This window comes from Copadichromis virginalis, linkage group LG8, assembly GCF_057382275.1.
Source record: "Copadichromis virginalis isolate Kocher_CV1m ecotype Utaka linkage group LG8, C_Virginalis_male_GT1.1, whole genome shotgun sequence".
NCBI lineage: Eukaryota > Metazoa > Chordata > Actinopteri > Cichliformes > Cichlidae > Copadichromis > Copadichromis virginalis.
Window position 1 is genome coordinate 18,890,447 of NC_140625.1, and position 23,198 is coordinate 18,913,644.

The 23,198-nt window shown below is 38.6% G+C and overlaps 1 protein-coding gene across 1 annotated transcript; it reads left to right on the top strand.

The window, feature by feature from the left end:
* The first annotated feature begins 1,033 nt into the window (after positions 1–1,033).
* Positions 1,034–20,983, top strand: itgb3b (integrin beta 3b). Its single transcript, XM_085466314.1, has 15 exons — positions 1,034–1,248; positions 2,173–2,258; positions 2,929–3,133; positions 3,272–3,524; positions 5,327–5,489; positions 5,722–5,883; positions 5,985–6,080; positions 7,478–7,567; positions 8,009–8,143; positions 12,827–13,271; positions 16,811–17,033; positions 17,108–17,208; positions 17,340–17,459; positions 19,923–20,089; positions 20,634–20,983. The coding sequence occupies exons 1-15, from the start codon at positions 1,176–1,178 to the stop codon at positions 20,700–20,702; spliced, it is 2,388 nt and encodes a 795-aa protein (XP_085322440.1). The 5' UTR covers positions 1,034–1,175; the 3' UTR covers positions 20,703–20,983.
* Positions 20,984–23,198: the final 2,215 nt, after the last annotated feature.

Here is a 23,198-nt window from a genome sequence, read left to right on the forward strand (position 1 = left end):
CCAACAAATTCAGTTCAGTGTTCATAACCATTCTTACTGCTAAAAGCCAAAATCTGACACTGTAGCTGCAAAATTGCATTTGTCTGACACAGCGCATAGATGCATCATTGACTCATTCAGATGCTTTCAGTGGCTCTAAAAAAATACATATTGCAAGGCTGACATCTGCTGGACATAGCTGGTACTACACAGAGTACCATTACAGTATTTCAACATCAGACTAAGAATTATAAGCTCCAGTTAAGTTTAAAATACCTTAGTTGAAGGAGCCGGCTGACGCATTAATACCAGCAAACCTGTCATGTGCATAAAGATCTGTCTTTCCTCATAAAAGCCTTTAAGAGCATACATGAGGGAGAACTCTTCAGTTCATTCAAAGTTAGTGCTTCTTAGGGACTTTAAAGGGAGAAGCAGAAACTAAATTATTTCGCTATGTGTCCATCAGTCAGTTTGCTTCATTAGTTTTAAATGAATTTTTTTTCCAGAACAAACTAAATTCTTCTAATTTTGTTGCCTTTAAGTCGCCAAAGAAACATTTGTATTACTCACTTATGAAACAGTGGACATTTCTTCCAGTCCTGCACCCTGCACGCAATTGTTCAGACCTGCCAAAAAGGAGCACTGTGGTTTTTTCAGTCCTTACAGCTATTGTCCACTAGTGGGCAGCGTGCAGTCGGTGTACCTGACGTTCACGGGTATTACTCGGTAAATCCTAATTAAAAACACATGTTTAATATTTCCCACTGTGTTAAAAAAAACAAAAAAACAACCTTCATTTAAGCAGAAACCGATTTTTTTTTTTTACGTTAAATAATAACATTTAGGCTTTAGATATATTTAATTTATTGGGTTTTTTCCTACGAAACTTACTTTATTAACTGTGTTTCAAAAACGTACTCCATTAATCTGACATATCAGATGACGAAACCTGCCCTTCGCCAACAGAAAACTTCCTAAAGTCGCAATTTTGGATGCTGCGCTTTCCCCGCCCACTATATTTAGTAGTATAATAATGAGAGCTCAGCATGGGGAGTAGAGGGGTGGCTCTGAGACATTTGACTCTATTTGGAGTTGCCTAGATTACAGAGGGTTGTATTTTTTTCTTGCTCGTTTCTCTTCAAACACACACCTCAGCTGACTGGCGAGCTGTGTCCTCTCAGAGAGCCCTCAGCACGATGAGCGCTCTCCAGACGCAGAGGATGTTGTGCGTGTGGGTTTTGTTCTTTGCGGGAATAGCAGCAGTTTGTGGTGAGTTTAACTGTTTTCTGTCTCTTCCTTCCTTTAAGGAACTCTGCTAAGACTTTAAAAAGTGATCATCTGCCAAAAAGTGATTGCCGGTATTTGCCAGAAATGATTACTGGCATTTAAACTGCTGTAATCCATCAAACTTTTGTGAATGATATCAAGTTATTTGAGCCAGAAAGGTAGAAGCTGCAATCAGTTTTTGGCAAATTCTTTATTTATCCGGATAAAAGCCTCATTTTTCAAGAGAGACCTGACCAAGAGGGCAGCAGAAAATACAACAGCTATAACATAACAGTTCTATTAAGGTATTTTAAGTGGCACAAACGACTGGAGGTAAGGTATAACACAGAGTGGGCACATACATGCAGTCTCACAAGCATGCTCGCAAAACAGAACAGATCTTCATAAACCATCTTGGTCACTGTTTCCTAGCATTTGGGAATGCAGATGTTTAGTTTACAGTTTTTGAGTTGATCTTTAAAATTGTTTTCTTCATATGTTGGTGCAGTAGTTGAAGCCTATTTCAGTGAAATATAGTCTTATATTCAAGACAACACAGATGCTTGTGCTAGCTTTAGTGAACACAAAGTGCTTGCCACATGCAGCTGATAATTTACTTATCTTAAACCACAATTCACCTTGTGGCTGCAGTCAATGCTTTGTTTTATCACTGCATAACACATGTTCATGTCTGAGACTGGTTTTACTTGGTAATGCATTGCTAGTTTAAGAATGTTTTCTCTGAGCTTCATCTTCCTTGACGAGAAATGACCTAAAATTCTGTTCTGAAGCCAAAAAGTTGAAATCTCTCAGAAAAACAAGAGAATTCACACCCACGTAAAGCAGATGATCCCAAATGTTCCTCTTAGTGAAAGGAACCAATCAGTATCGGTTAAATCAATCTAGTGCTTCTTCTCCTGGTTCCAGGTTCAAATGTCTGCACCTCCAGAGGAGCCAGCACATGCAAGGAGTGTCTGGATGTGCACCCCAGCTGTGCGTGGTGCTCCAAAGAGGTTGGGTCCCTTTTTTCCCCCCACTTCACTTCATTTACAAGCTTAGCTTTCTGCCAACCAGACTGGTACACGGTGGTACAGATCTCTTCATCAGCCAGCTATAATCTGGTTTGGAAGAACACTCTCAGTGGTCTCTGTGGTGAAGCCACTTCTAGTCTTTGACTCCATGCACATTTTAAAATATTTGGGTTTGGATTTGTGAACAAGACAACATGTCTCTTTCAAAGTTAGAAGGACAGAAAATGAAGGGTTTTAACTGCTTCACTGACTCTGAGTAGGATGCTTATGTGAGTCCAGGGACTCAGAACTCAGTGACTGACATCTTGTTAGTGTACGAGGATACAGTCATATTTTCTGGTTCAAACCAATGAGTGCAGTGATTTAATATAGTGAAATTAAGTATGGGAGTCAACATACTTTTTCAGGATGACTTCAGCCTCTACAAGAGAGGAACTGGTTGAACTTCTTTCGGGTGCAAAGTTTATTGAAGTACTAAAAGGAAACATAAGATTAGGCCGTTTTAGACTCCTGGTCCTCCCCGTTCCACTTTACTCTTTAAATCAGTCAGATATGCTCCCCTTTTCTTGAATTTAATTACAACTGGAAATTAATCTACATTCAGATCAACGAGTCTGCTTTTCTCTTTAAAATGTCCTACATCTTTTTTCAGGACTTTGGCCAAGGAGTTGCTGGCCTGTCCCGCTGTGATTTGAAAAGTAATCTGCTGGCAGCGGGCTGTACCACATCAGCCCTGGAGTTTCCAACCAGCAAACTGCAGGTGATCGAGGACCGGCCCCTCAGCAACAAGGCAGCGGGAGCGACGCAAGTTGTCACCCAGATAAAGCCTCAGAAAATACACATCACCCTCAGGCCGGGTGAGCACCTACATATAAGGATATAAGGTTTTTTACACAGTTTCACAGGAAATGAGTGAAACTGTTCTCTCTGAGGGAACGAGAAGAACAGTAAAATCAGGAAGCAGTGTTTAACTATTTCTTCATCTCATTTTCTAGATGATGCTAAACGTTTCACAGTGAAGGTGCGGCAGGTGGAGGACTACCCCGTAGATCTCTACTACTTAATGGATCTCTCCTACTCCATGAATGATGATCTCACCCGCCTGAGGACGCTCGGCAAAGGCCTGGCGGAGGCCATGAACCGCACCACCAGCAACCTGCGCATGGGCTTTGGAGCTTTTGTGGACAAGCCGCTCTCACCTTACATGTACATTTCACCAAAAGAGGCTGTAAAGAACCCCTGCTACAGGTAAATCTAAGATAAAATCATGGGTTTAAACCAGATCTGGTGTTGTTTCCCCATAATGTTTTTTCACGCTTCATATGTCACCACCGGTGTTGATTTCAGTGGTTTCAGTATTTACGTCTGCGTGTGTTAAGTACCTGCATTACGCAGATGATGTCAGTCTTGTGAAGACATATTTAAACACAGCGTTGCTCAGCAATAACGCGAGCAGTCTCGGAGCCTCAGAACTTGTTAAAGGCTCAATGTGGCTTCTAAGTGCTTGGTCAGCTCCTGTGAATCAGCCACAGGTAATCTACTCAGGGAGGAAGAGCATCCCAGTGCCATAAGTGCAGCCAGAGGCTCCTGTGACGTTGATTTGATGGTTCCAGGGTCATTTGCTTTCCCGCTCATGTAAAGTGAGACCCAGACTGTAGGAATGTTTTGATAAAAGATAAGAAAAGTGAAGAATTTATAGTAGGCTGCAGCAGAAAGGGAGAGCGAGAGGAGGGTACGTTCACAGTAAAGAGAGTTTTTTATATGAATTATGAACAAAGGAGAAATCTCTTAAAGGTTTATTGTTTTTTTTTGTTTTTCCTTTTGCCCATGCCAGGTTATTTGATGGCTTTCGGATGACGCTGTAATTTGGTTGTTGGTCAAAAACTGACATGCATGAGACCAACAGTGCCCAGACTTTACCGCTCACAACTCTAGACTTATATACAACTTATAGCATCCACAGTTTTCAAGATATCATTTTCAAATTTTGTGTGATGGTAGATATCAATAAAAGCTCAAGATGATTTAATTTTGTTGAAAATCTTGTCAAGGTCACAACAAATGTCAAAATCAATTAAAAAAAATTGTATTACTCACATGTTTTTAATGGCTCTTCATCAAACTTCACAACTCTATGCTAGCGCTTGGGGGCGAAGATTTGACCTTGACCTTCATTGTTAGCACCTAAGGTTAGCGATAGCTTAAAAAATTTTCAAGAACCCACATTGAATATTACATCATAAGAACGGGCATGGAGAGAACTGTACAACACACATTTTATTGTTTCAATTATGACACCCTACAATTTCACAATGATACCATAAAGTTTGGCAAAATCATACACTGCATGACTATAGCTTAAAATCTCAAGTTTTTGCAGCTTATAGATTCCAGCAAATTCTGCTCCTATTGTATGGGTAAAGATAAATACACCATTTTAGTATGTAATGGTTCAAGGTCGTAGCTCATAGGTCAAAGGTTAGGGTCACTCAGATTAAGAAAAAGCTTTAGTTTCCATTGGATCATCTCCAGACTATTAGTCATTGTAGCACATAAGCATTCTCTATATCTGAGCTTTTTAAAGCATTTTTTTCAATGCAACATTACAGGACTTCACACTGACAGAAAACGATGCTGACATCAGCATATAGCATCAAAGTTTTGGTATAGGCCTTGCCCTTCAGGGGGACTTGCACTCTTAACCGCTCTTGTTTATGTATATATTACTTAACATTAAAATACCAGTGATGTCAAAAATGTGAAAATATAGTTAGCCGGTTTGTAAGGCATAACCAACCAAGAAGACATGTGCAGGTAAACTGCATTTTGTAAAGATTTTGCATTCAATTTCATAACAAAATTGCAGTTGTTCTAATTGAATGACTTCTGAACATGTTTGCTTCTTACATACATATTATATTGTGCATAAACATTGTTCTTGAGGGTGGTGATGGGTGGAGATGTCATCAGTTATTGGAGTTGACAGCACTTTTGGATGAACCCTGATGCTGTCTGTCAAAGTAAACATTTAATTTCTCTTTACTTGGCAGCATTAATACCACCTGTCTGCCACAGTTTGGCTACAAACATGTCTTGTCTCTGACGGAGGAAGTAGGCCGCTTCACGGAGGAGGTGAAGAAGCAGATGGTGTCCAGAAACCGAGATGCCCCGGAGGGAGGCTTTGATGCCATCATCCAGGCTGCTGTGTGCAAGGTGGAGCGGCAGACTGCACGAGCACACACGTTTCCCCTTCTCACAGACATAACTTGAGATTTGGTTTGGCATTCTTTTACTCCTCCGTCACGCACATCTAAGCTCAGAAATATTTAAAGGCTGGGTGGTAAAATTAAGTTAATCAGAAGGAGATTTGCTGTTTGAAAAGAACTGAAAAATTCTTTATTGTTTACTTTCCTCCTTTTCTGTTACCTGGTTTGATGGGAACCAGGAGCAGATCGGCTGGCGTCCAGATGCTTCCCACCTTCTGATCTTCACCTCAGACGCAAAGACTCACGTGGCTCTGGATGGTCGTCTGGCTGGAATCGTGCAGCCCAACGATGGACGATGCCACCTGAACTCTGATAATATGTACAGCAAGTCTACGACCATGGTTAGCGCATATTAAAGCCGAGTATTTGTGTGCACAGACGGCAATGAAGGGAAACCACGTAAGCGGTATGTGCTAACTTCATTGTCCTTTTGTTACCACAGGATTATCCATCTCTTGCTCTGATCACGGAGAAGATGTCAGAGAACAACATCAACCTCATCTTTGCAGTCACCAACCCTGTGGTTGCCCTTTACCAGGTGAGGAGCTCTGCAGTGGACACGATCCCCTTCTGTTACAACATAATTGCTCAAAAAACAAAAAATGCAAACATAAACTAAGCATTTTTTAAAAATGAAAACAAATATCCTCTTTTAATAAGAAGTAGTGTTTTCAGAGAAGTCCACTGAACCTCACTGTTTTTTTTAAAAAATGAAACATTCTTGGAAGCTGCATTGGAAATCACTGTTTGCACACTACTCAGACACCGAAGGAGACAAAGTCAGTTTTTCCAAAACTGGAAACACTAGTACATCCAACTGGTGTCAAACAGTATTTTATACATAGTTTTGGCTACTGGATGGAAACTGTTGCATGTCGAGTCAAGTAGCTTTTATGAATACAGCACATTTAAAAACAACAGCAGCTGACCCACAGAACTTCCCAGTAAAGTTAGTATTAGCAGGAAATTACAGGTGAAAACATGGAATCAGTCATAGAGGCTAAGAACAGAAATAAAAAATAAAACAAGAAAATATAATAATTACATAAAATGAGTCCAAACTGATAAATGAAAGAAAAATGTGACTGTAAAGTCACAAAAAGATAACTGGGTACATGCGACTTTCATGCACTAATAACTCGCAACTGAAAAAATCAACCAAACCACAGAAGCTAGCGGAAACAGTGGCTTAATTTCTCTAAATACCCACTATTGGTTTTTCTTTTTGTACTTGCTCTGCCATTTACTCAGAAAACAACTGAAAAAACATACAAATATTTTAGCATTAGTTTTACTTGCAGTATAAATTACTGTTTATAATTTTCAGTAGCATGGTAGCACGGTGGTTAGCAATGTTGCCTCACAGGAAGAAGGTCCACCTGGAGCCCTTCTGTGTGGAGTCTGTGGGTTTTCTTTGGATACTCTGGTATCTTGGGCAAAATACTGAACCTTGAGTTGCTTTCTGATGGGTTCATCAGAGTTTGAATGGGTGTAAATGTTAGATAGAAAGCACTTAGACACTTACCATTTACGTGCAGTTGGTGGAGTTTGGTTAAATGGTGATTCTAAAATTGCCCAAAGGTGTGAATGTAAATGTGAATAGTTGTCTGTCTCTTTGTGTTATCCTGTGCAGTCTGTCACATAGCACCCTGTGGTAAGCCTACCACAACCATGAATCGGACAACAAGATGGATGGATAATATAACAGCAATCCATTGGAACAAATTAACTAATGAAAATGTAGTAAAATATCATCTTGACAGTAATGATTTAATATCAAATAATTAGCAATCTTTATTCGGTGGGTATTGGATGGGTGCATTCTATGTTTGCAACTAATGAGATTCAGATGACATTTGCAGCAATCGATAAATGATTAAAAGACTCCCTGATGATGCAGGATTAGAACAGTCTCTCTGTCTGCGTGCGTTGTAGAACTACAGTGAGCTGATTCCTGGCACCACAGTGGGAACGCTGTCCAATGACTCGGGAAATGTTATTCAGCTCATATTAAAGGCGTACAAAGTGAGTGCAAAACACACGCACATGCAGACACACACGCTCACACATCCTTGGCGAGACAGTGTTTGAGGGGATGACATGTGCTTGTTGACACACACCCACAGCATGTGAGTCATACGCAGTGTAGAGTCAGAGTCTCGGGAGAAATTCCCCAGTGGCTGAAGTGTGAAGCTGACCAAATGTAGGAGGCTGTTGGCTGGGTTTCATTATTTATGTTGAATGTGAGTTTATTATGCAGGTGAATGAGCTGAAAAGTAATTCTAGCTGTTTGCGCTGCAATATACACTCAAATATAAAGTCATTAGAGAAGTCAGTAAGATGTCGTGTATAATTTGCTATGAGTTACTTGTTTGACTCATATTTAAGCGGAGGAAATGACCCGTCTTGAAAACCACCTGCTATGTGTGCGTGTTTGTGTTTCCTGCTTTTTTCTGTTGCCGTCAGAAAATTCGTTCCAAGGTGGAACTGGAGCTGCAAGGCGTCCCAGAGGAACTGTCTCTTTCCTTCAACGCCACCTGCCTGAATGGAGAGGTCATTCCTGGCTTCAAATCCTGCTCTGGGCTCAAAATAGGAGATACGGTTAGTTCTTCTAGACTTTGCACTGCAACTACAAGGTTTGGCTTCATATTACAGAGACGTGGCTGTACATCTATCTGTGGTCAGTACAGCAAAATCACCACAGTATGAGTTGGAGTGGAGTTCCCATTTTCATATTTTTACTTTTGGACTCTTATAAGGCAGCTCTGGTCTTTACCATGTTCTAAATCTCACTAAATCTCATCTCATTAGATGAACAGCAACACATGATTAATGAACAAAAACAGAAGTTGTGTGTAAAAAACTAAGCACGCCCCATGATTCATTAGTTTGTATCATCATGACCACCTCCTTAATTGAGATTTTCAAGCCTTCATTCATGTAGCGCTTTGTTAAGGTGTCCCCCCCCCCACAGCATTTCTAACCCATACTGCCATGTTCTGTTTAGAGAGGCCTGGAGAAAGAGGCCTTTTCCTGGAAAAAGTTCCAAACACGTCATACTTGGTCAGTCTTTTTCTAATTTTACTGTCACAAACTTTAACATTTAACATGCTAAAAGAGGCCTGTAGAGTCTGAGTTGTGTTTTTTACAGTTTCTCTGAGTACTGGACGTTCCAACAGTCCATTCCTGGGGAGACTGGTAACTGCTTGAATGTTTGCTATTTATAAATCATCTTTCTCATTGTAGAATAATGGATTATATATTGTTTGGAAATCACACATAACTGAATGCGCCAGACCAACAAACTACACAAACCACTGATTATCAGTTTATTAAATTAAATTTAATTCAGTTTTACTTATATGTCGCCAAATTACAACAACAGTCGCCTCAAGACACCTTATACTGTAAGGCTCTACAATAATCCAAAAAAATCAGAGAAAGCTCCCAACAATCATATGACCCCCATATGAGCGAGAGCTTTGGCAACAGTGGGAAGGAAAAACTCCCTTTTAACAGGAAGAAACCTCCAGTACAGGCAGCGCGGCCATCTGCCAAAGTGAAAATGAATTCGACCTGGCTGTTATATACCCTGTTGCTATGGAAACAGTAAGGGTGTACATGTCTGTGATGGTTCTCCAGCTCATCGTAGTCTAAGGAGCTTGGAAAGAAAAGCGTCTGGACTTCTTTAAGTTGCTTGAAGACGTTTCACCTCTTAAGAAGCTTCTTCAGTTCTAGGGTCAAATGGTGGAGAGTCCCAGATTTAAGCCCTATGGGCGTGTCCCCCATAGGGACCCCTAATGATTCTCTACCTAATGACACGAGCCAAGGTGTGAAAATAGGTGTAGGACACAATCAGCCAAGGTTTCAGGTGAACTCATTGTGAAACCTAGCCCCACCCTATCATGTGATTTCCTGAGGGCAGAAGGCCGAGGATGTGAGTGGGCGTTAGCCCGCACATGGGCGTACATGGTTTTTCATACACTGCTTCTCCATTTTGGTTTCGTTTTTGCCACATAACTAATAACACAGTGTTATATTTGATTGATTGATTGATTGAATCTTTATTTTGAACATGTTGAAAAAGTATAAAAAAAAAAAATAAAATAGAATTAAAAGAGACAAATGAACAAAGCAAACAAAAGGAAAACGAGCAACCACAACTCCAAATAACGTCCATGTTCAAAAAGGAGCAGGAAGAAGCATAAGCTTATTTAATCCCACCCCTTTTCCACTATCTAGTATCAATAGACTACAGAAATACCTCCTTGTAATTACATTATATGTTATGTGTAATTTTTTTTTTTTTTTTTTTTAATATATACACATATATGTTTCTATCTATCCATACCTACGTATATACACACATACGCACATATACACATTTTCAATAACCCCATTAACACCTGAAGGATACACAACCTACAATTTTATATATATTTAATATATATTTAATATATATATATATATACATATACACACATACATACACACACATACACATATATATATACATATATATACATACACACATATACATATACACACATATATATATATATACATATACACATATATATATATATACATACATACATACATACATATACACATACATATATACCCATACCAACAAACCCGTGCATGCGCACACACATGAAAATATTAGACAAGAACACCCTATCAAATCTCTACCTTTTCCCTGTACCCTGTAAAAACCATATCCTTAAACCGCTTTTTAAACTGCGCCATGCTTGGACATTGCTTCATATCTTTACTTAGTCTGTTCCACAGCTTCACTCCACACACAGAGATGCAAAAACTTTTTAATGTTGTACGGATACGAGGATGTTTTAAATTTAATTCCCCCCTCAAATTGTAACCCCGTTCCCTTTTAGAAAACATTTTTAGAATATTGTCAGGAAGCAGGTTATTTATTGCTTTATATATAATTTGTGCTGTGAGAAAATGAACCAGATCTGTGAATTTTAGAATTTTTGATTTTAAGAATAGTGGATTTGTATGATCTCTGTAACCAGTTTTATGGATTATCCTTATGGCCCTTTTTTGTAATATAAAGATTGATGATAGCGAACATTTGTAAGTATTGCCCCAAACCTCTGCACAGTAATTCAAATACGGTGCAATCAGGGAACAATAGAGAATGTGGAGTGATTTGTGGTCCAGAATGTGTTTTACTTTACTCAAGATTGAGACACTTCTTGAAATTTTGTTATGTATATGATTTATATGAGACTTCCAGTTTAATTTATCATCTATAATCACACCAAGAAACTTATGTTCAAGTACTCTTTCAATTTCCACACCATCTACATGAATCTGCACTTGTGCATTTCTAAGGGAATTCCCAAATAAGATAATTTTAGTTTTACTTAGATTTAGCGATAGTTTGTTCCTGTTAAACCATTTTTTAATTTTGCACATTTCTGAAGTAATTGTATCCAGCAGCTCCTTTAGATTCCCCCCAGAACAAAAAATATTTGTGTCATCTGCAAATAATACTAATTTTAATATATCAGATGCCTTACAAATATCATTTATATAAATAATAAATAATTTTGGACCCAGTACAGAGCCTTGTGGAACACCACAAGCAATGTCCAAGCATGATGAGGAATGGACACCCAGCTTCACAAATTGTTTCCGGTCACTTAAATAATTTTTCACCCATTGCAGTACAACCCCCCTAATCCCATACCGTTCCAGTTTATTAATTAATATGTCATGATTGATTGTGTCGAATGCTTTCTTGAGATCCAGAAATACTCCAGCTGCATACTGTTTCTGATCTATAGCATTCGTAATCTCCTCAATTGATTCGATTAATGCCAGAGATGTTGATCTTTTTGATCTGAATCCATATTGACTGTCAGAGAGTAATTTATATTTATCATGTGTTGCTGTTCATCAGAACTTATATTCAAATCATTTTAGGACCTGCTAAGGACTTTGTATTGTGTTCTCATGTGTAAAATCTTAGAATTGAAAGAGGGTGAACTTTTTCCCATTACTGTAAACAGTAATACTCATGATCTACTCATAATACTCACAATACTTATGATCTTTATCAACAGTTATATAAAATAGTTCAAATAAATGCAACTGGGTAGACCTTGTTTAGGTGGTCAGCATGAGTTAGTAATGGCTGGCCAATGCTTGTTCAGTGATATTTTGACTAAATGGAGTATTACATATAAAGCTAGTTATATATTCAGATTAATACTGCACTTTTTCTACAATGTAGTCACAACATGAGTAACCAAAGAAAGGTGGCCCAAAAACTTTACCCACATAAAAGAAGATTTAGGATTAATAAGGTAGATTCTGAATTACCACAGAAAGGGGAGAAAGGCAGTAATCTGACTGTGATCTTTATCTACAGGTGTTAACCATAACCTCTGTCGCACCTAGTTGACTGTACATGGTTGTTTCCTTGCTTTATTTGTTTCAGATAAGGATGTACAGTGATCGTGATTGTTTACATACTCACACTCAGGAAAACATCCTTCATGAGACTAATTAACTTACTTTCAGTGTAGTTTTTTTTTGTTACTGTAATTATTTAAAGAAGGACACAGTCGCCTAAACACATTTAGTTTTTTCAAGGAATATTTTAACAATTCATATTTAAAAGATTCTGCTTGTACTCAGAATATAACCCATCTCGAGAGACCATTGTTCCCTATAAACAAAAATAACAAATTAGTTCCATATGGGTCTTTTTTTTTGGTATGTTTCCATTTCCCTTATTTCTTCTATCTGAGTTGGATTTTCCCTTTTTCTCATAGTGTCAAGGAGTAAAAGATGGAAAAACAAATGACAGTCTCTAACTTTATTTTTTATTCTTCATGTTTTTTTGTCTTAAGATCCTTTTTTAAATAGTTCTCTTTGTTAGTTTTTGCATTTTTCTTTATCTAAGCGTCTATGGCTATTTTTCTTTGTCTTTCTTCACTCCAGGTGACATTTTCTGGCCTCTACACATTTCTTTCTCTTTACCTCAGCTGGTATTATTATTTCCATATATGGCCATCTCTCCAGATGTAGTAACTCCCCACATTTACCAGATCTGGCATGCAACACTGAATGAACAATTACTTTGACTAAATACATTTGGAGGCATTCCTTGTGTTACATCTGCTTTGTGCTGTTTTCTCTGACAGCGATTAGATAATGCTGAGTCTGGATGCCATAAAAAAAAAAGAAACAAGTAAAAATTAGTATAAGTGTCTCCTTTTTTCTTTACGCTTCTGTGCTCTTTGGCAGGTCTCTTTCAGTGTGGAGGCTCGTGCTCGTGGTTGCCCATCCAAAAAAAAGAAAACCTTTATCATCAAACCTGTGGGCTTCAAGGATGCCCTCTCCATCACTGTCACCTTTGAGTGCGACTGCAAGTGCCAGGCCAAAGCCCAGCCTGATAGCCCCAAATGTAGCAACGGCAATGGCACCTTTGAGTGTGGCATATGCCTGTGCCACCCAGGTCGCTTAGGACCACATTGCGAATGTGCCGAAGGCGATTACAACCCCATGGCGCAGGATCGCTGCAGTGGACCTGCAGGATCCGGAGGACCTCAGTCGGCTATCTGCAGCGGCCGCGGAGACTGCGTGTGTGGCCAGTGCGTGTGCCACAGCAGTGACTTTGGGAAAGTGTGGGGAAAGCTGTGTGAGTGTGATGACTTCAACTGCCTGCGCTACAAGGGAGAACTCTGCTCGGGTAAGGCCTCATGAGTTACAGTAAGAAAGACATGCAGGCTTCTTGTGTATTTACTTTGCTTTAGGATTTTAAATGAATGAGTATTAATCAGTGATGTGCTTAATGGTCAACAGTTTAGTCAACAGGCTGTAGCTCAGGAGGTAGAGCAGGTCATCTACTGAGTGGAAGGTTGGTGGTTCATTCCCTGGCTCCTCCAGTCTGCATGTCAAGTATCCTTGGGCATGATACTAACCCCAAGTTGCTCTTCGATGCACCCATCAGAGTATGAATGTATTTAGAAAGCACTATGTAAAGAGAAAGTGATTGTGAGAACGGGTGTGATTTGGTGAATGTTGTATAGAGCGCTTTGAGTACTCCGGGAGAGTAGAAAAATGCTATATAAGAATCAGTCCATTTACAAAAAATATTAAGACAGTCTAATATAGTCTGTTATTCCCTATAAATATTCAATTTCCTGCTGTAGATATCTTTAATTATTAACCAGTATTTGCTTTTTAAAGGAAGACTAGAAATGGGAGTAGCTCTGTTCAAGGATTAACTTCAAAATGGTGCATTGGGGTTTAGTGAGGGCAGCAAGTAGTGCAGGAGAGATTGTATGTGCTGGACTTTTTTTCTATTATTATTTTTGGCCGGCCACAGTGGTCTGTGAAGTTGCTGGCAAACAACTGAGATATACCCAGCCAAGAGATAGCCCAACCTTAGCTGTTCCCCCCCGAAAGCTGTAGTGGGTCGAAATGACCCACTGACTTCTATCTTGATTTTTCTGTATGGTTGTGGTAGAGTTTTGTAGAATGCGCGCACTTTTATAGCTGAGGTCGTTTGTCCCTTTCACCACACTGACTTGCCACCCACCTCACCTGGGAAGAATTATATACAGTAAAAACTCTCCCCTCTGGATATGGGCTACATTCACAATAAACATCTGGTTTGGTGTATGTGCACTACGTGTGAGTGTCAGCTCAGGTTATATGTTTGTGTCATCCAAACCTTTTGTACTAAAGAATTTGAAGGGATTCATGAACACACAACAAAACATACTGATGGTGATTTTCTTCTACGCAAGAGATTTTGTGTCTTTGTTGTGGTTGAGATTTTCAAACAGTGAGGTGAGGTTATCACTTTACTTTTTATTACTTTCAATGTTTTAGTGCTTTTAAATAAAAACCATGCTGCTGTGTCAAAACCATGAAAGTATCAGAATGACATCACATGCTGTCATGTAAAAAATGCCTACATGTTCAAGAAAAACTATTATGCACGTGAGACTAAGCATCATTGGGTTTGCTGGCAAGACATTTTGGCTCATGTTAGAATAGAGGTAATGGTAAAAAAATAAAAAAGTTTATTGCTTTAGAAGTTTGATGAAATGATCAATCTCGTGTCATTAATGCAGTGCTTGCGTGTTGTTAATTCCAAACCCCATTAATGAGGACCCGATTAGTAAAAATCCAACATGTAATCAGTTTTTGCCACTTTCCCTTAAACTAAACCCAACATTACCAGCATTTAATGTCTTTACTATTTCATTTGAATGCTTTGATAAGATCGGTGAGGTGTTTTTTATGACTGTCTGTTGCAGTCTTGTAACAGCAACAAAGTAAGAATAAAGTTTTCTTTGTTTTTTTTAACGTTCTTACTATTGTTCGCAGCTAGCTTAGCATAAACACTGAACGCAGGGGGAAATGTTATCCAAGTGCAGAGATCACAAACTTACTTAAAAACTTACTGTTTTATTTTTCCCATTTTTAATTTGTGCCAAAAGAAAATTTAAAACAACAGCTGCAAGGATAACCAGGCTAGCTTTATTTCTTTGCTTTTTGCTAACAAGGAAGCTAAGCTAACTAAGCTAATTGACCCTGAACTCCACATCTGGTGAACAGCTTTCACAATGTTACATTACATTTTTATATATTCTGTTTAGTTTAATTTAGTTTCCAGCATGGGTTCAATCAGTTCAGTTTCGTTTTTATAGTTCAGTTCTGTTTCTTGGTTTGTTTTTGTTTTGTTTTTAATTATATGACAGATATTTTGATACAAATGCAACTTTTCATATCATGTAGACATAGTGTTATTACACTTATGCACTAGTACCTCCTGATGCTATTTAGGTTGAATTTATTTGCTAAGCAGCTTGTATTAGGTAGTTTTTAAGTAGAGCTCATATGCCACTAAAAACTATCCACATCCATCTCAGCCGGTCTCACAAGGAAATGTTTTCCTGTGCACCCCAAAGTCCATAGAGTAACATGAAAATACCTTTATTCTTACTCATTGGCTAGTGTGGTGTAATGACGCTAAAAATAAACTCATGTTTGGCCAAGAGGGAGAGTACTGGAAATGTTCAGAGACTATGTGTGTGCAGAACACACATAGTCTTCTGTTGTCTTGAAATATCTTATTCAGTGTGTGGACCATTGTATTTTCCTCCACAGAATGATCTAATTAAAAGCTAGAGGTCTTGTGGCCATGTGATAATGACAGTTTATCCGTGGATCATCCTTTATCCAGTTAGACTGTGCCAAGCAGCTTCCTGTGTCATTGTTTATCTGGGCATTGTTTTTTGTGGTGGAAAGCCACAATGTTTTTGCCCCGTCTCTCTTACTGGCATGTACACTCACATTCACACAGAGTTTCGTGGAATAACAAAAAGACAATGTGTACAAATTTGCTCAGATATGCGCTTCATCACGCAGCCAAATATAAAAGCAATGCAGTCACCGCAGACAAACAGTGAAATAGGTTTTTAACCTCTAGCAGTTTAATATTCCGCTTCTGGTTTCCAGTGTTTCCAGTGTAAAGTCATGAACTTACAGGACCACTGAATGTCTGCAAGAAATAATACTTATTTTTAACTAGCTACAATTAAAAAGTCTTCTAATTGTTGGGTTTTTGCTGGATTATTGTGGCATCTTTTGTTGGAATTTAGTGCTTTATAAATAAAACTGAATTGAATTAAACCTTTAAATTTAATTTGGGTTAGATTTCTGGCTATTATTATTGCCATGAAATGCTAGCTTGACTTCAGCATGGCTGTAGATGCTGGGTTTGAAGTGTTTGAAGGCTAAGCAACATGGTAAATCTTTTTCAAGGTACAGAGAAGAGCCCGTAAATAGGGCAAAAAGAATTGTATGACACAGGTTTGTGGTTAGTTCAGTCATAACCATTTAATAAGCAGTGGCCAGCCATTACTAACTCATGCTGACCACCTAAAAAAGGACTACCCAATTGCATTTATTTTAAATTTGAGAGTTTGTAAAGGTACCTTACGCCCAGCAGATTATAAAATGGTACATAACATTAATTTCTTTAATAATAAAGTCATGAAAATAATGAGCATGTGTATAAGCTTTTGTCAAAACTTGCAACAAAATAAATATGTTTGTGTAAGACAGTGTGTAAACTATGTGATGCCAAATGATTGACGTTACAACCATCCCAGATGCCAAAAGCGTCCTTCTTCCCCAACTCGTGCTGCGCCCTCTTTTTCACATAAAATTTCTTGTCATATTGTCCTCCTCTTGTTTTTTGTTTATTCTCAGGGCACGGTGTCTGTAACTGTGGCTTCTGCCAGTGCGCACCAGACTGGCAGGGTGAGAACTGTAACTGCTCCAGACGTACAGACACTTGTATGTCCAGCCTGGGCCTCCTGTGCAGCGGGAGGGGTCAGTGCGTGTGCGGAGCCTGCGAGTGCACGCAACCAGGTGCCTACGGAGCCACGTGTGACAAGTGTCCCACCTGCCCCGACGCCTGTACCATGAAGAAGTGAGTTTACATACAGAGATATTCAATTTAGCTCCTTTAAATCAACTGATTGTTGATATTTTACATTTTAACAGGGAGTGTGTGGAGTGTAAGCACTTCAAGAGGGGCAAACTGATTGAGGACAAAACCTGCTCTCGAATCTGCAAGGATGAGATTGTTCTTGTGGATGAATTAGGTGAGATGATTTGTATTTTGGCACTGCTGGTTAATGTTAATAATAATTCCATAAATGCACAAGGTGGAACAATCCATTAAAGGGGTCATTTTGTCTAACTTGTAATGTAACGTCAACATTTTTCCACACAGAGCTCCATGACACAAATGCGGTGAATTGCACCTACAAAGATGAGAACGATTGCGTGGAGCGTTTTCAGTATTATGAAGATGCCAGTGGCAAATCCATCCTCTTTGTTGTCAAAGAGCCAGGTAAGAAACATTAAGTGCTTTGCCGGTGTTAGCTTCTTTAAAATGTCCATTATAGCTGGGTATGGTTGTTTTAAGTATGTGATTAGGTTTTTTGTTAAAAATGTTTTCATAGTGACTCCCCCCCATGGTTTACTGTGGCAAACTTGCGTCTTCACTCATGTTAGTGTATGACTGTGAGTACACGTGCAACTATTTGCCTGCGCCACTGTGTACGTGTTGTACGTGCATGAAAGGGAGTAATCTGATTCCATTCCCTAGCCAGTCAATAGATTCATCTCTACTTTTAATTGCTAATTTAATGTAATTTAATATTATGGGTTATAAATATGAATCTGTTGCTTTTTTTACCAGATGTAATCAACACAAATGCTGAATAGATGAGGATAAACCTGCAATAACAATCTTTCACCATCATCTGCATTTTTTAAATTTCTGGCAAAACTTTTTAGTGCTTTGTGTTCACCCAACTACAAGCTGTCACTTCCCCGATGCCTGCTCTCTCACTTGTTAAGTGGCCAAATAGAAAAAGTGTGGGGCAGTAAAATAGCTTTCTGCCCTCAGAGAAAATCTGTACTTGGGTCTACTTTTAATGAATGTGTGTGTTTAATTTAAGCACAACTGGGTATCAGAGAAATACACCACAATTTGCCTTGAACACGGGGCACCCTGCCGTGTCAAAGAGGGCTGTAAATAGCTGCCCAGCTCCTCTGGGAACATGCTGACTATACATATCGCAGAGAGAAAGCCCTCTCGTGCTCTCCTCTTGAGGATATGGAAGAAAATAAGTAACCAAAAGAACAGCGAAGGAAACGTGAAGCTGTATCACTCACCCTTCAAAGCTGTCTAAGCTTTAAAAAAAAAAATCGAGACAACATAAGAAAAAGTTGGTAAATCACATTAATCAATAGTGTCAGCCAAGACTGATTTCCATGTAGACTTTGATGGGCTATGAGCATTAAAGGGTCGGCTGAAGAGCAGGAAGTAGAGCTAATTTATAATGATAGAAGGAGGAAGATGAGAGCAGCTTTGATGTTGGCTGTAAAAGTTCGCCCTCGTTGCTTTGGTTGCCCAACACCGCTTTTCACGTGCATATGTGCATGTAACCACACGCCACACAGATATACCGACATTATGAGGAACCCATAGAGCATTACAGCTCTAGGAGCATTCTTACTGTTTAACACGTTGGCATCTTTCGCCTCATCATTTGGTTGTCCGGTGTATACATGCGTACCACATATTTATTCACTGCAGCACCATAACACTTTTTTAATGACAAAACTTCATAGTAGGCTTGCATCAGATTGCATTAAAAATAAAAAGTTCAAGCTAAATATCACACTGAGACTCATCTGGTGACCAGAAAATAAGTTAATAATGATGTATGGATGCTTTATTCATCCTCAGGGAGAAATTCACATAATGCTGATGCTTTCTACGTGTGATTAGTATTAATTCATTACACATTTTTGAGAAGCTTAAGAAAAAACTTTAAAATGTCATTTTCTTTATGCTGAGAACTCTAAATTTAGGACCATATGGGGGTGGTTGAATAATATTTGATTACCTCATATCTGTCATCACATTTTGGCTCAAATATTTTTCAGTTCATCAGCTTTTTTGATTGAGTCACATACGCTTTAATTGACCAAGTAGACCGCAGTGGAAAAATAAAGATCTAGAAGTTTCTCATGTGAAATAACTCATACTGTAGGAACTTCTGCAGACCTTTTTTGGAGCAAGATTGCACTCTGGGGACTAATTAAGCCTCAAAACTTGTAGCCAAAACATTAGTGAACTACTGTAAGAGATTGTGAGAGATATAAAAGACACTTTTGCTCCTCAAATTCCCAAACCTTACAAGCAACTTAAACTTTCGCAGTCCCTCTACTTGACTGTAAAACTTGGGGGAATTATTGAAGAGAAATTAGTCATGCGAACAAGGCTAGCAAATGTGATGAGTTGTTCCACTTTTGAAGTGGTTCATGTCCGTGACTCTTTGAAGGAGCATAATGCCCGTCATTGTGCGACATTGTGCAAATCAGAGTACTGGAGAGTTTTGCCTGACCGCAGTGAGGGAGGAGAGGATTGTGGCCTTGCTGTAAGATGTTTTCCACTTTGGGCCATCTTCCACTCTTCTCTCTGGTCTTTAACATCCTGTTCAGGACTGTTACGCTTCCCTTGTTCTCTTCCGTCACTTAAAAACCTGATGGCAATTAGAAAACTGTCAGCCATGCTAAAAAGAACCATGCTATTAAGTTTAAAGCTGTACATCTGCCTTTATAACAGGCGTTATAACCGCTGACTCTGAAAACTCACTGCAGTTAGTAGGGGACTACGTTGCGATATTAGCGAGATTAAATCAATAAGAACCAGAGATGAAACACAGTTATAAAATCATTTCCTCTGGCCTGACCTCTGGCTTATCTGCTCATTCCTTTATCACTTCCTCCTTCTGTTTAGACTGCCCCAAGGGTCCAGACATTTTGGTAGTGCTTCTGTCAGTGGCAGGAGCCATTTTGTTCCTGGGCTTGGCCGCTCTGCTTATCTGGAAGCTGCTGGTTACCATCCACGACAGACGGGAGTTTGCCAAATTTGAGGAAGAACGCGCTCGCGCCAAGTGGGAAACAGTAAGTGAACGGACTCTGAAGTAGTGAATTGGGAAACTGCAAGTGCAGCATTTGTTTAATATTATCATAGAAAGCACTGAGGATTCAATGCAGTCTTTGCACACACTCAAGTATGCAAACATGCCTGCACCTTCCTATACACACATACTCACACACACACACACAAAGAGCCCACACACGCAGTGTCTTGCTCCCGTTGTCTGAAGATGTTTTTTATTATTTCTGTTACATGCTGTTACTACCAACAGAACAAAAAAGCAGCCAACGGAAGGGCTGGGTTTAAATTAGCCAGCGCTAATCAGCCTTTACTGGTAATAAGCCTGTTTGTGGCCTAAAGAACACAACTAAATCCCACAGGCCTCAAACCACAAGGAATCACAGTAGGTTTAAGTTGCTCACAAGTAACACAAAACCACACACTCAAGTTAGCATGTCTGCTTAAATGATGACATGAAATAGCTGTTTTAAATGTGGACTTTTCTATTGTGTCATTACCATAAACCGCCCCTTGACTCGTATCTCCTCGTGTGTGTTTGACTAACAGGGGCACAATCCTCTTTACAAGGGAGCGACATCAACCTTTACGAACATCACATACAGAGGAAAAGACTGACGCTACTGAACAAAGCTGAAGAATAAAGGATGGAAATAATGCACTTCGACAATCCTCTCTGAGAAGGCAGCGAATCATGTGCAGGCCTCTACTGTCACGCAATAACTAATAATTATTTGCTTGTAAATATGTAGAAATCATTCCGAGGAGACATTTTATCAGGGATTTGAGACAAAACACCCACCTGTACTACGATGTTAGATAAGGTGTTTGTTTTTTTGTTTTGAATGAGAATTGTTTTGTTGTGCAGCCCATAATAAAGGTTTAGATCTCCAAAAGCAGCTTTTTGTCCATCCGTTGAGAGCCCACTGAAATCGTAAAAGTTGAAATCAAGAGCACAAAATTTAACGAGAAGCACAAAGAGAGTGCAAACCTTCACCGAGGCACTTTTAAGGGGATAGTTTTATGTTTTGTGCATATTAATTTTGTTATCTTTGTTCTTTTTAATCGTACTTTAAGATGTTTGCAGTTTATAACACATTTTGGGGTCAATATGAAAATGTGAAATGTGAAAGTGAGGTCATATGTGACAGGATAGTTGGATGCAGATGTTAAGGTGATATTTAGAAACCCCATATACCAGTATTTTATCCTAAATGTTGCCAATACAAGGATAGTCATTTGGATGAGTAACGAAACGTTTCACCCACTGAAAACGCTACATCTAGATGAACAGAATCAACTTTTGAAGCTAGTTATTTTATGAAAGTTTCATCTTATTTGACCTTGAAGAAGTCAAATAAGATCAGAAATCCCAATATATCATCATATGTCATTTCCTATATACCTATATGTTGTAAATACAGACAATGGTAGTAAGAAACATCGTTGTAAATAGCTCTACATAGCATTATTACCACTTTGACCTTAAGATCACTCTGTCGAGCTTTAAGGTAATGTCAGAAGTCAAAAAGAGGTTTAAGTCTTCAGATATGGTACTCTCTATATGTTGACCATAAACACCACACTTGTAAGAATCATAGTTTCTAATTTATAAAACGGATTTGTCAATTTTCCACCAATAAATCATTACATTGACAAATTTTACACCCCTACAAAGCTTGATCAGAATGCATTCAAAACTTTTCTAGCAATCATGTTTACAGAAAAAAGATGCACCCAAGCGCTACCAACAACATAACCTTTTTGGCAGAGGCAATAAGAATATATTTAATATTTGAGAAGTGCTATATACTTCCCAGTGTAAAGGTAGTCAGGCATTCAAACATAACATCAACATTAACATTGAATAGAAAACTCTTGGCAGCAAAGGAAATGTTTTGCTTATTAAAATAAAACCAAAAGGATCCACATGACTGCATATCACTGTGGCAAAATGATAAAAATTATATTTTAAAAAGTAATATGGGTGAACTCAGTTCCTATAAGCCAGTAGAGGGCACAGAATTTCCTGTTTGTGACACCCAGTGGAAAACCACAAAGATAAACTGCCATCATGTGGTTTGGAGTAAATTGAAAATTTCTAGTGCGTTAATATCATTTTCTTTGAAGATATGAAACATGATTTTTTAGTTATTCTTTATAATACACTGGATGTTATAACCACATAATTTGAGACATTAAAGTTAAAGCATGGTGTTTAAAGAAAAGAAAAAGTCTACTATACTAAGTCTAGTCTACTAAGTCAACTATAGGTCAGTGGGGCTTGTGTGCTCACAGCACTCGTGATTATTGTATTAACGATATCCATTCTCATTAATATTGTAATATTGATTCAAAAGTAGAAAAAAAAACTGTCTGAAACCACCCTTTGAGAACACTGACTAACTCCTGCTGAGTTTATGTTTTGAATGTTAAAAATGTGATGAATGAAAAACACATAAAACAGACAATCAGAGATCTGCTTTTCTGCAAAATACATTTGATTTACAGTCGATCGTGTAACCCTTTAATTAGTCTTTATTAAAATATTGTCCATGAGCCCATTTTGCTGTACACTCAGTCTGTGCATGCATCAGCTTAAAAGGATAATATTTTCTTTTTTTATGATAATAATTATGATAAACCTTTTATCATAATTATTAGTGTAATTAAGTCATCCTCAACTCTCTCTTGGCTGTGCAGGATTTTTTGAATGCAGCGCACTACTCGCATCTCCTGGACTTAAACTGCAGGTTTAATTTGCTCGTTTGTGTGCACAGTACAGTTCATCAGCTCAACGGAACACAATATGGAGACACAGAGAAAGAAAATAGGTAAAAAACACGTCCCAGCTCACTGGCTCTGACAAAGCCAGTAAAGCTATTTAGCTCCACCAAGTGGAAGAAAGAGAAAACAACCTGTGAGGTGGTTAAAAAAAAAGATTAATAGAATGAAAGTAATTCACATGTAGAGATATGACGTCAAGCTGGCCTTATTAAATTTAAGCCTCCGTTAGAGTACATCCCACAGCACAGACTGTAGATAAAAGATGGATGTATACACCATCATGTCACCTGTTGTCTTTGGACTATGCATTTCAAAGCCTCAACTTTA

Excerpts from the sequence above, each read along its gene's own strand:
- itgb3b (XM_085466314.1), top strand. The coding sequence starts at position 1,176 with ATGAGCGCTCTCCAGACGCAGAGGATGTTGTGCGTGTGGGTTTTGTTC. Across the intron at positions 1,249-2,172 it reads GGGAATAGCAGCAGTTTGTG|GTTCAAATGTCTGCACCTCC; the intron begins GTGAGTTTAACT and ends TCCTGGTTCCAG. Across the intron at positions 20,090-20,633 it reads CTCGCGCCAAGTGGGAAACA|GGGCACAATCCTCTTTACAA; the intron begins GTAAGTGAACGG and ends TTTGACTAACAG.